Source organism: Coptis chinensis, chromosome 2 (assembly GCF_015680905.1).
Source record: "Coptis chinensis isolate HL-2020 chromosome 2, ASM1568090v1, whole genome shotgun sequence".
Classification (NCBI taxonomy): domain Eukaryota; kingdom Viridiplantae; phylum Streptophyta; class Magnoliopsida; order Ranunculales; family Ranunculaceae; genus Coptis; species Coptis chinensis.
Genome location: NC_141457.1, coordinates 107,557,457 through 107,570,618, shown reverse-complemented (window position 1 = coordinate 107,570,618; position 13,162 = coordinate 107,557,457). Strand labels below are relative to the sequence as shown.

Below are 13,162 nucleotides of genomic sequence, written 5' to 3'. Positions count from 1 at the left end.
TATCCCATGACTGGTTCAAGCCCGTAAAGCACCAATATCTTATGCATTGTTTTTTCGATTCTCTCTGGCATTTAGTTAACCCTTTTCTTTTGAAATATCCTATTCCAAAATAGTGAGGGACTATTAATATTTTGAAATAGTGGGGGATTGTTGAAATCTCTTGTGTATTTCTAAATACTAGTGTGTGTGCGTGCAAAGTGGAGGAGATGAACAAATAGTGTTCTCTCCACTTTAGTGCATAATAGATAGTCCCACATTGGTTATCCACCACATCGCCCAAGTTCAGTTTGGGCTTGGCCATCATTGGGGTAGTGGTTGGACCAATTGCCTAAACTTGTTTTGTTTTTTCCTTAAGCAACAAGTTTTGGTGTTCTATTAGGAGTTGGTCTCTCTTCATTATCTGTTTAGGAGACCGACCTAATCTCTATAAATAGGAATGTGAGTCCATAGAGGGGATAGACTTTAATAGATCAGAAACCCATCTCAGAGAAACAGAAACTATAACCTATCCTATTCTTCTTCTCTTCTTCCCCGTGAGCCACCGTAAAAGAGTTATATTGTTGTTTCTGAGAGTAGTCCGTCTAGTGCAAAGTCAAACCGCTGTTAACCATTGAATCATGTGAGGGAGACGCATCATTTGCCTTCTCGCACTATTGGAAGGGGCTTAAATCTTTCCTTAAGGATAGCCTAATCTGGCATTTGGTTATTACCCTAATTTCGCCCTTGTCATCGCTCCTTTATGTTCTACTCTAGTTGCCGTGGTTGATACAACTATTCTAACATGAACTTCCCCTTCTGGTCCGGCTTCCAAATCATGTAGTCCACTGAGTTTCGATTAATCTAGGGCATTTGATGTATCCCTGCCACTTGTAGTAGTTCCTTCAACTGATTAGGTACCCTCCACACTCCATTGGAGGAAAAACACCTAGAAAACAATTAACAACTAAAGCAGCCAGACAATCATCACCAGCAACTGGAGCAGTGAAGAAACCCATCGTTTCAGGCCAGGAACAATTGCATTGCAATAAATAAACAAATATACTTTAACCAATTGGTTTGAGTTGGATGTCCAAATTTAATCTTTATGAAAAAAACAATCTACATGCAGTCATGCAGTCATGCAGATACCTATTTGTGGCATACTCTTGTTGTCCCAAGTGCTTGGACCTTTGGCATCAGATACTATATTTGTCCCAAATGCTTGGACATTTTTTGTCTGTTTGGTTATAAATAATGGTGCACACTTGTTTGACGATGTGCAGCAACTGAAGTTGTAGTAGCGAACTTTCTTTTTGCACTTTTTAGTTGGTTTGCCTATATCCATGGCAGAGAGATTGGTTTTCATTTCTTCTTTTCTTTGTGTTATTTCTCTGTCCATGGTAGCAAATGCAGCTGTTCCGGCTGTTTTCATATTTGGTGACTCTACAGCTGATGTTGGGACCAACAATTACATTAAAGATTCCAAGGCAAAGGCCAATTTCCCACAAAATGGTATAGACTTTCCTGGCTCTGTACCCACCGGCAGGTTCAGTAATGGCTTAAACACTGCAGACTTTCTTGGTAACTATACCGTTCATTATCTATTTTAGTTGTAAGTTTTTGTATTTGTAGTATTCATGCAAGAAACAAAAGGAAACTATGGAAAAGTTGCAACAGTTCAATGTAAAATGACTATATATCTGACAAAACAATGTGACTAGTGCCTACATATTTTGGTGGTGCTGAGTAAAATCAAAATATTCAATGCTACAAATTCAATCTTATATTTCATGTAAAAACAAATTTCTTTAAAGAGAACCGATGCGTTGAATATTAGCACTGAGATAATTGAATGACTTTAATACTGGAATGCTTATTCACAGCACAACAAATGGGGTTTAGGAGAAGTCCCCCACCTTTTTTTACTCTCATGAAAGAAAAGCTTCGTCTCCACAAGCATGTTCTACGCGGTGTGAACTTTGCATCAGGAGGTTCAGGGCTTATGGACGTAACCGGGATTGCTCCATATGTAAGTATTATTTTCTTCTCGAGTCCTGAATTCACCTCCTTTCAACATTTGGATAGAGACTACACGTACGCCTAACGTGTATTCCAATCGGGATAACATTTTCGTTCCTCGATCATTATATATGTTTGCCTGAGGCTATAGAACTTACATTTTAAGTAATTAAACAGGGAAAGGTACTCCCCATGAGCAAACAGATCCAACAATTTGCCACAGTTCACAACATTATTAAAGAATTCTGTGGTGAAGAGGCTACAGATAGCATCCTATCAAGATCGCCCTTCTTCATAAGCGTAGGAAGCAATGACCTCTTCGAATATTTTGCTTTAAACAATGGTACTTCAAACAAGCAGGAATATATTACCATCCTTAAATCCGCTTATGAGAAACACTTAAGGGTGAGTTATTTCAATCGGCTTACAATATGGTATTGATCGATATACCAAGGATAAATCACAGATGTTTGTTTCGATGATCTTCACCGATCATATCTAATGAAAATATACATTGCATGCAGGTGTTATACTTACTTGGAGCAAGAAAGTTTGGCATAGTAAGTGTTCCACCACTTGGATGTTGTCCATCTTACAGGATATTTAACAATACTAGTATAGGAGGATGTTCGGAGGGCTTGAACGAGTACTCTCGATTGTTCTTTTTGTCAATTGATGCTTTGTTGCAGCAGCTAAGCTGTGAGTTGAAAGATATGAAATATTCTCTCGGGAATACATATGACCTGGTGTCAGTTATCCTAAATAACCCCCCTCCCAGTACGTATTTCGTTACAAGATTTATGAAATCCTATTTACTACTTGAACTTAGGAAATAACTGATTAAAGTAATGGCTTTTATTTATAACATAAGCTTCTCTGATTCTGTAGATATCAAGGAAGTGAGAAGTGCATGTTGTGGAAGTGGAAAGTTTAATGGGAGGATACATGTTCCCAGAGTGCTAAACTCTGCTCGAATCGGGATGAATATCTGTTTTGGGACTTGTATCATCCTACACAGGCCGCAGCTAAGCTAGCAGCTCGAACCCTCTATGAAGGTGGGCCAGAATTTGTTACCCCAATTAATTTCAAGGAGCTGGCTGAAGCTAACTAATAAGAAGGAGCTATAATACTTCTCTAGACATATGGGCAATTGTATCTGGGCATACACTCATTAAGTTTCTTGATATATAAGATTGCTACATGATATGGTTGTATGGAATAAGGGGCGTTTGTTTTTCAATGGAGAGCCGATTGCTATCTATTGTTGTTTGTGATGGTTTGATGATCCATGACTGTCAGTCCGTACGATTCACGCCACAATTTGCACGCAGTTCTGTTGCGGCATTTACTAACTCTTTCCCGTACTTCTTCTCAAATATAGTTCGCAGTTGCTGAATATCTGAGCATCATGGCGCCGCGAATAATAAACTTGAAATCCCTTCTTTCAAAACTGCAGGGCAGTCCCTGGAATGTAACATGTCCCATACTCCTATGTTAGACTCTTTCAAAAATAAAACACTAAAAAGGCCACAAAGATACTGTAAGTAACTCTGATTTGCGATGATTGAAAGTCGTGCCACAACTAGTTCGCAAAAGAGCTCAATGATCTCATTCGCGGCCATGATATTTTGTTCTCTTATTACGTGTTCAACCTACAAAATCAACCGAATCCAATTATCCAAGTGTCACAAAATCAACCGAATCCAATTATCCAAGTGTCTTTCTTTCAATGTTTGATGAGTCTTTTTTCAATGTTTTTAAAAAAAAAAAAAAGAAAGTTAAGCTGGGATTAAAGCTAACCCCACCTGTTTTATTGATAATTAACTTGTTACATATGGAGTTCATGAGGCATCACCCTCATGCATACCTTCCCTAAGAGTATAATCATTAGAAAGAGGTTCGACCAAAACACAAGTTTTAAGGCATCAAGCCTAATACCAAATCTATTCAAAGTACACCATTACCAGAAGTATCTCATTCCACCTACTTTCCTTTCGAGAATTGTTTTGCCAAGGTTGGGTGATCTTTCGAAACATGCTTTTGGGCCTTATCAAACTCTCGGAAGAAGGTTCCACAATGGATGCAAGCAAATGTCTGACTCATTCACTTATTCAAAATCTCTTTAATATAACTATCAAGATGCTTAACCTTTTTCCTGGCCAAAGAGAAAACTTTCTGCATCATGGCGAGAGTGGGATCATCTATTTCACCAGGAGATCGTTGAACGTGCTTCTTAGTTTTCTTTTTCTTCTCAATAGTTCTCCATTAATCTCCATTAATCAGAGGTGTTACTGCCAAATTTTCAGAAGTAACCTCAACAAAATCTTGAGGATGAGTGCCTTCAACTTGGTTTGTAACAAGAATAATGTGGTCATTAAAGAAGTCATTCTCTTTCTCTCTACTAACCTCACTATCAATAGTATTCGAGCATTCATCCTCACTTGTATTCACAAGAGCTTCATATATCTGATGGTGCTTGTCTTGGAGAAAACGTAGACTATCTTGCTGAGGTTCTATGCCAATGGCACATTCTCTTATTGTAGTAGCTTGAACAATATCAGAGATAGCAACTAGTGTTGTGTCATTTGCTACCTCACTATCGATAGTATTCGAGCATTCATCCTCACTTGTATTCACAAGAGCTTCATATATCTGGTGGTGCTTGTCTTGGAGAAAACGTAGACTATCTTGCTGAGGTTCTATGCCAATGGCACATTCTCTTATTGTAGTAGCTTGAACAATATCAGAGATAGCAATTAGTGTTGTGTCATTTGCAAGGGTAGCAAATTTGTTACCTGCGTTCAAATTTCTCACTGATGGACTGCCTAGGGTGGCTTCGATGATCGGCTCATCTGTGACCTTCTCGTGTCTATGTTCCTTTTTTCTTCATACCCCTTGAGTGGTCTTTACATTCCCATCGTTCTTTCGCGTCGTTTGGTCAATTCTTGCATTGTCAGCGGCTTTTGGTATTTGTTTTTCACATCCTGTCAAATTGTGACAAAAAACCTTGCATTCGGTGCAAATCAAGGGATTCCATGGGAATTCTAATAGAATTTTGTAGATATTCCCGTTTCTACTCTTCAATTTAATAGATGCAGGCAATTCTTTATCAGCATTGATATCAATACAAATCCTAGCAAAAGTAAGCATTTGTTTTCCCTCGCTTGTTTTATCTATGAATAGAGGCTTACTCGTGAGAACTAGCTATGTAACTAAATCCCTTAGCATTCCACATATGTTTTGGTACATTATAAAGTTTCACCCGAACAGGTACTCTACTAATTAAACCTCTGTTCTCTTCAACCTCCATTGTCCAAAGTCGGATAACAAACAATTTTCCTGCAATATAGAATGACCCGTTATCAAGGACACTTTCTCTGTCTTCATTGTTGTAAAACTTTAAGTAGTATATATCTCCATCAAGAGCTAAGTCGAAATCGCCTTTCAAGTTCCATATTTTTTATACATTGGTCTTTACCATAGTATACGGGAGCTTTTTGTCGAGAAAAAACCCCCACTACACAGTCTTCCCACTCCTTGGCACCTTCTTCAAACACCTAGTCTTCAATAACCAGTGTATCACCTGAAAATTCGGGTTCAAAATAAAATAACTCCTCACAACTAGTGGAAAGTGGGATTTCCTTTGAGCAACGAGCTCCGCTTCTTCCCTCATTGTTTGGCAGTGAAAGATTTGGATTAGAAGTTCTAGAGATATTCTCAAAGCAGGAAGCTTCCTTCTTAAGAGATGGAATCGCCACAACCAAGGAGGAGTTGGTGGAAACAACAAGAGATGGGTTGGTGGTTGAGTGGGTTGGAGTGGGGATTAGACAGTGGGAGGTAGAGGAGAAGGGGGGCAGCCATGACTAAAACTTTGTGTATTCCCTAGTCAGTCAGTTTTTTTACTACAAACACAAGGATTCTTTTTTTTCAATGTTTGATGGGTTAATGAGACTAAAACAAATAGTCAAAGACCTAAAGCCCAACCGGTCAGTTTATATAATTCTAATCACCTCTCTTTTCTTTCACTCTCAATTCTTAAACAAGCGTCACATCCCAACCCAAAAAAAATTAAAATTTTTTTTCCAGAAAATATTTGAGGCGCAGCTTGTTGCACGCTTGTCCTAATTATTTGTAAAACTTGTTATTATTATCAATAAAATTTCTACTGGAAAAAAAAAACAAAAAAAAAACAAAAACAAAAAAACAAAAACAAAAACAAAAACAAAAACAAAATAAAGTAATTTTTTACTTTCAATATTAATCTTTTATAGTTTACCTAAAGCCTAATCGATCAGTTTATATAATTCTAATCACCCCTCCTTTCTTTCACTCTAAATTCTTAAACAAGCGTCACACCCCAACCCAAAATAAATAAATAAATAAATAAATAACAAAATCATAAAGGACTGGAGGCGCAGCTTGTTGTACGTTTGTTCTAATTATTTGTAAAACTTGTTATTATTACTAATAAAATTTTTACTTAAAAAAACAAAAAATAAAACAAAACAAGGTAATTTTTTACTTTTAATATTAATCTTTTATAGTTTTTTCTACATGATAGTATGGTTATATAGACTTATAATATTATCCCATCATGCTATATGAGACTTCAGTGACCACATGGTTCGAGTGAACAACGAGGCAATTCTCTAGAGATTCAATAATAGTGTTGTAACCACCTTTAATCATGTAGTGTGCCCCACCAAAACCCCCATAAACAACATCCTGATGCCTAAGCAATCTTTTATCCAATCCCTACACAATGAAAAAAGTTTTAGCAACTAATTCAATCGGGAATCACTAATAACATTAAATTTCTAATAAAAAAAATTGTTGTAATAATAAATAGTTTCCACTTTATAATAAATAGTTAATAATTAATGTCACTAAAAACTTACATTAATTTGTTGTAACAATAAATAGTTTCCACTTTATCTCTTGTTTTTTTATGGTAGCCAAACCATCCCCAAGATCTATTATATGAGCTGGTTGTGGAGCTAGAGCTATTGTTCGTCACTGCAACCTCTCACCACCGCTGATTTTTCGTTGGCTATCATCATTATAATGGACCAAACGGGTCACATTGTTCTGCATCCCATGGGCCGTTTTTCAATTCTGCTTAACGCGACTATTTTGTGATCGAAACCTCTTTGTTTCCTTGCTTTGTTTGCGGAAAAAACTTATGTTTCCAGCTGAGAAGAAATACTAGTGTACATCAAAACATAATGGTTTTTATTACTAGTGTACATCAGAACATAACGTAAGGTAGTGCTGCAACTGGTGGAGCTGGAGCTAGTAGTGTCGTATGAGCTTCAACTCCAAAATTTAGGTGAAACAATTTCATCAAACTACCTATCTTTATATGGATACCGCCTAGTTTAACTTCTTTATGGATGTGTGAACTATATTAGCCGCTCAGATTGACTTCCTTGAGATACAATCTTTAGAGTTTCTTGGGTAAATATGGAGCGCTTGTTTGCCTCAACAATTTCAACCCATCCTTAGCAGCTTTTCTCTTACGGAAAACTTTAAGGGTCCCAGATCGAGCACTCATCAAATTGGATTGGACAACCCCACAAAAAAAGAAATATTACAAGTTTGTCATATTATAAGTTTGCCATCAAAGCCCATACCCAACAACCAATCCAACCGGTCTTGCCATAACGAACCCCTCGGTCGTTTGAGTGTACACTCAAATGGTCTCAAGATAGTTTGAGCGCACACTCAAACAACCTCACCATGTAGTTTGAGTGTACACTCAGTGGTATGCGATATCGCTTGAGACAAAACTCTTTGTTTTTACTAGACGATATGGCGGGTGGTTTGGGCAAATCCAAGACAACATGGCGGGGTCGTTTGGGGACTTTCTTGGGCGACATGGCTGGGTCGTTTGGACTTAAAAAATTCGGTTTGTGTTGTCACGATGTTCATTTTAAAAATCAACTTCCACTTAATTAACTCAAACTCAAACTCGAAAACGACTTCATCAAGCTTGGGCAAACTCGAACTCAAGTTTAATCAACCCAATCTTCCACCCAAACTCCAAAAAAACATCAAGTTTGAAATTATCAAATTTAATCAATTCAACCCAATCTTCCACCCCAATTAAGTTTAATCAACTTAATTTTCCACCCAATCAAATTTAATCAACCTAATTAAGCTTAATCAACCCAACCAAGTTTGAGTATATACTCAAACGAGACATAACTTGAATTGGGTGAAGTCGCCAACTTCAATTCACATTGTTGATTCACAACTCAACACTCGGAGTATGAATACGACAAAAAACTCGATTTTATTTATTTATTTATTTTTTTGTCTCGTGAGAGAGATGATATTGACTAAAAAGGTTTGGAAAAAATGGTAGCTGGTATGCATTGAGATAGTGTATCATTGTTGTTGTTGGACTTAGTTGTCGGGCTTAGACTGGAAGCTGCCCAATGTAATTTGATGAGTGCCCGATTAATTAATCACCAACTTTAATGCACACTGATCGACTTACAACAACAAGTATGTCGCGAGTTCGCGACTAGTATGAAGTCTGTCACTTAGCAAAATTGAGGGATTAATGGTTTTAATCAAGTAAATGGAGATGGTTCTGATCATTTAGTCAATTACGTGGCTAATATTTAACTCCTACTTCAAACCAAAACAAAGCAAATTAGTTTATTTAATTAGAAAAAAAAAAAACGTTCTCAATCCCTTTTGTGACCCAAAATTAGGGCTGGAAATGGTACGGGATTCAATTCGAATCCAAGCATATCCGAATCCATTTTAACGGATATGGTTTCTATGTTTGTGATTAGAATCCGACCTGAATATCAGAAAACCCAAATCATTTTAACAAGATTTATATTTTGATGCCTAAAAATTAATTTATATTTTACATTTATATATGAAAATTATTAAAATAGTGTATTCATCCGAAATCCGACCCAAATCCGGATGAATCATAATATGGTAAAGAGTTTAGAGTTAGAATCCGACATGAATCCGCTCCATTTCCAGCCCTACCCACCTACCCAAAATTCCGTATGTTCCAGTTAACAGCGGCCTAACTGGCAGAATGGGCATATGGATTTAGTCCAATATACAAGCCCAAGAAACTAGACATAGCACAGCACGTGATGTAGCCGAATCATCGCTGGCCATGTCACCGATCCAAGTGAATCCCGCAAAATCTATAACGGCCTTTGATAAGACTCAAAACGCAACAAAGGTCACGATCCCTCCTACCTCCCACGTCACCGATCCACGTCAAAAAAATTCAAAATCATTCACAACCATCGATAGCACACAACAAAACAACGGTGTCGATTCCATCTTCCACCCACTTCAATTTATAAATACCAACCCAAAATCCACCAAAATTTTCACATCCCAAAACCAAAAAAAATCAAAACCCAATTTTCCCTCTCTTAATTTTATTTGCAATGGCAAGAACAAAACAAACAGCAAGAAAATCAACAGGAGGAAAAGCACCTAGAAAACAATTAGCAACCAAAGCAGCCAGAAAATCAGCACCAGCAACTGGAGGAGTCAAGAAACCCCATCGTTTCAGGCCAGGAACTGTCGCATTGCGAGAAATCCGGAAATATCAAAAAGCACTGAGCTTTTAATCCGAAAACTCCCGTTCCAAAGATTGGTTCGTGAAATAGCACAAGATTTCAAAACAGATTTGAGGTTTCAGAGTTCAGCTGTTGCTGCACTTCAAGAAGCAGCAGAAGCTTATTTGGTTGGTTTGTTTGAGGATACTAATCTTTGTGCAATTCATGCCAAGAGGGTCACTATAATGCCTAAGGACATCCAACTTGCTAGAAGGATTCGAGGCGAACGTGCTTAGGGTTTATGTTTAGTTGTGTTTGTTTTGTAACTTCATCTGATGGGGTTTTAAATGAAATTACAAGAATATCTTCACTCAATTTCAATTTTTTATTATTTTGTTGTTATCATTTCATTCATTTTTATTGTTATTATGGTCTTACCCAATTTTTTCAATTCTATGTGGTGGGGTAAACCATTATTAAATATGTCAAAACGAAATCTACTTCTATACCACTACAATTGTATGAAAAGTTATCTTTGCGGCGAAGAAATCAAGAAAACTGTTTGATAACCAGTATATCCCGTAACGAAATACGTTTTAGAACCGTACAAAGTTACAAGAATGTTTGAGAATTTGAATACAGATAATATGTTTGGAACCTTTATAAATCTTTATGCAGCCGGGTAGCCATGTAGGTCGATCATAAAGAAACAAATAGAATAAATAAATACAGATAAACTAGGAAAGTACAAGAAAAAAACACAAATAGTGCGGCCAATGCTTTCATCAAAACTTGGTCAAATAGTAGTTTTATGTTTGGAAGACACGCTGATGCCTTATAGTACTAGTACAAATATACAATCCGTCTAAGTAGCGGCCTAGACTTGTCGGCCTGCTGCCTTTGGTGTCCGATACTTTGTTTCCTAATTGCTTGGACTCTTTTGTCTGCTTGGCTATATAAATGACCTTGAACACTTGTTTGAAAGATGAGCAACAAGTGAAGCTGTAGTGAACTTATTTTTTCTTAACAGCTGCCTAAAAAGTTTCCATGGCAGAGAGACGGGGTGTAATTTCTCTTATTCTTGTTGTTCTTTCTCTGTCCATGGTAACAAATGCAGCTGTTCCAGCTGTGTTCATATTTGGTGACTCTACAGCTGATGTTGGGACCAACAATAACATCAATACTTCCACGGCGAGGGCCGATTTCCCTCAAAATGGTATTGATTTTCCTGGCTCTGTAGCCACCGGCAGGTTTAGTAATGGCTTAAACAGTGCAGACTTTCTCTGTAAGTATATTTTTAATCATATTAGTTTACATTGCATTTATCTGAACTTCATAGAGAAACCTTTGGGAAACTACAAGCTTACAACCAATTAATTTGCTAAATTGGATCCTTAATCGGTACAGTTTTTCTAGCAATTTAAGTTTTTACATCACATATTGGACTTGAGGAGCAACCGGGGAGATATTTTATTACTGGACGAGATCTCTTACTGGTTTATAATGTTCGTTATAGTTTGTCCTTGATATATCTGACTTTGCATAAATTACAGAACATTTATTTTGTGAGGGAAAACAAATTGTATCAAAGAAAAGAGCAATGATACATTTATTTTGATTTTTTTTCACTTTGAGATAATTAAATTAACTTAATATTGGAATGCTTATTGGCAGCCAAGCAATTGGGTTTTAGGAGGAGTCCACCAGCTTTTCTTACTCTCCTGAGCAGAAAGCTTAATATCTACAAGCATGTCCAACGCGGTGTGAACTTTGCCTCAGGAGGTTCAGGAATTTTGGATGTCACGGGGAGTGCTCCATATGTAAGTTGTTTTTAATTCTCTAGGGTCCTGAATTCAGATCGGTGCATGGACAGTATATTTGGCCACTAGACTTGTTTTATATTTTGATGGTCTACAGACTACGCCGTACCTGCGCCTGACATGTATTGAGTCACGGCAACATTTTCATTTATCGACATGTATGCGTGCGAAACGCTATAGAACTTATTACCATATCTATAAACAGGGAAAGGTGATCCACATGGGAGAACAGATTCAACAATTTGCTGGTGTCCGCAACATTCTTTTAGAGTTCTGGGGTCAAGAGACTACAGATAGCTTCCTCTCCAAATCTCCCTTCTTCATAAGCGTAGGGAGCAATGACATCTTCGAATATTTCGCTCTTAACGGTACTTCAAACAAGGAGCAGTATATGTTCTTTCTTAAATCCACTTATGGGAATCACTTGAGGGTTAGTCATTTGAACCTACTTACAGAGTTACAGTATAGTACTGAAATATGACGCATTACTATTTGTTTACATGATCTATCTAACGAAAATATACATGGCATGCAGGCTTTATACAAACTTGGAGCAAGAAAGTTTGGCATAATTAGTGTTCCACCAATTGGATGTTGTCCATCTCAAAGGATTTTCAACACCACAGGAGGATGTTTGGACCCCTTGAACGAGTACTCTCAAATGTTTTTTGTGTCGATTCAGGCTTTGTTGCAGCAGCTAAGCTCTGAATACAAAGATATGAAATATTCACTTGGAAATGCATATGAGATGGTGACTAGTTTCATGGAGAACCCACTCCCCATCAGTATGTATTTCATTCCAAAACTCCGCAAAAGCCTATTAGTTGCTTGAATAATGTAGGAAGTAATTTATTACATAACAGATCGACTATGCTGATTAATTTCATCTTATCTTAATTCTGTAGAAATCAAGGAACTGAAAACAGCATGTTGTGGAGGTGGAGATTTTAATGGGGAGGTTCCATGTTCTCCAAGTGCTAAAGTCTGTTCAAATCGCGAAGAATATCTGTTTTGGGACTTGTATCACCCTACACAGGCTGCAGCTGAAGTGGCAGCTCTAACCCTTTATGGCGGTGGTCTAAAATTTGTAACACCAATTAATTTCAAGCAGTTAGCTGAAGCTGACTAATAAGATCGGAGCTATCATGCTCTATATACTCAATTGTATCTCATAATCTTAATAAAAATCTAATTATTCATACTATTTGCTCTTTATATACTCAATTGTATCTCTTAATCTTAATAAAAATATAAGGGTTTTATAGATCTGCACCCCTATTTTGAAACGAAATTAGACTTGCCCCCAAAATTTAGGGAAATGAGACTTGCCCCCCAAACTCACACACCGTGAAATATCTTTGTTATCTCGTGGTGAAATGTCCTAACTACTCTTTCTCGTGTGAAAAGCATTCTAGTTGTACATTTGTGTAAAACACATTCATTTTAACCTAAAACCTAGCTAACTCCATAACTCCAGACCATTAATGACAAAAGTACATCGAGTTTGTTATTTATAACTCAAAGTTCTAGTTGGTTTTCAGTTAGTCAAGACTATCTCTATTAGTAAAATACACCATAATTAACTTGGCCTTTTAAATTAGACCAGCCTTTTTTCTACCACCTAATACCCCTAATTAAATACAAAAAAATATTATTCAATGTCTTAAAAAAGACTATTTCACATTTAATTTTTATTTCTATTTATACCCTTCAATTACAACACACGACAAAGGAGTTTTATGTAAATTCGGGGCAAAACCCAAATCCACGCCTATATTGACATGTACGCCGTGTTAC

At 37.0% G+C, this 13,162-nt stretch overlaps 2 protein-coding genes and 1 pseudogene across 3 annotated transcripts; all 3 read left to right on the top strand.

Annotated features, from left to right (window-relative positions):
- The first annotated feature begins 1,258 nt into the window (after nt 1-1,258).
- Nucleotides 1,259-3,259, top strand: LOC147520254 (GDSL esterase/lipase At5g55050-like). Its single transcript, XM_086591834.1, has 5 exons — nt 1,259-1,560; nt 1,863-2,008; nt 2,176-2,403; nt 2,523-2,775; nt 2,887-3,259. Exons 1-5 carry the CDS (start codon nt 1,323-1,325, stop codon nt 3,030-3,032), a joined length of 1,011 nt encoding a protein of 336 aa, XP_086447960.1. The 5' UTR covers nt 1,259-1,322; the 3' UTR covers nt 3,033-3,259.
- Nucleotides 3,260-9,131: 5,872 nt separating this feature from the next.
- On the top strand, nt 9,132-9,920 carry LOC147520253 (histone H3.2-like; annotated as a pseudogene).
- Nucleotides 9,921-10,524: 604 nt separating this feature from the next.
- On the top strand, nt 10,525-12,569 carry LOC147520252 (GDSL esterase/lipase At5g55050-like). 2 transcript variants are annotated; one of them, XM_086591833.1, is made up of 5 exons: nt 10,525-10,830; nt 11,220-11,365; nt 11,571-11,795; nt 11,901-12,150; nt 12,271-12,569. In XM_086591833.1, exons 1-5 carry the CDS (start codon nt 10,593-10,595, stop codon nt 12,492-12,494), a joined length of 1,083 nt encoding a protein of 360 aa, XP_086447959.1. In that variant the 5' UTR covers nt 10,525-10,592; the 3' UTR covers nt 12,495-12,569. The 2 variants fall into 2 exon arrangements, with proteins under 2 accessions (XP_086447959.1, XP_086447958.1); XM_086591832.1 differs by having other exon boundaries at nt 11,463-11,795.
- Nucleotides 12,570-13,162: the final 593 nt, after the last annotated feature.

Coding starts and splice junctions, on each gene's coding strand:
- LOC147520254 (XM_086591834.1), top strand. CDS start 1,323: ATGGCAGAGAGATTGGTTTTCATTTCTTCTTTTCTTTGTGTTATTTCT. Junction 1,561..1,862: donor AAACACTGCAGACTTTCTTG/GTAACTATACCG, acceptor GCTTATTCACAG/CACAACAAATGGGGTTTAGG. Junction 2,776..2,886: donor CCTAAATAACCCCCCTCCCA/GTACGTATTTCG, acceptor CTGATTCTGTAG/ATATCAAGGAAGTGAGAAGT.
- LOC147520252 (XM_086591832.1), top strand. CDS start 10,593: ATGGCAGAGAGACGGGGTGTAATTTCTCTTATTCTTGTTGTTCTTTCT. Junction 11,366..11,462: donor TCACGGGGAGTGCTCCATAT/GTAAGTTGTTTT, acceptor GATGGTCTACAG/ACTACGCCGTACCTGCGCCT. Junction 11,796..11,900: donor CTTATGGGAATCACTTGAGG/GTTAGTCATTTG, acceptor CATGGCATGCAG/GCTTTATACAAACTTGGAGC.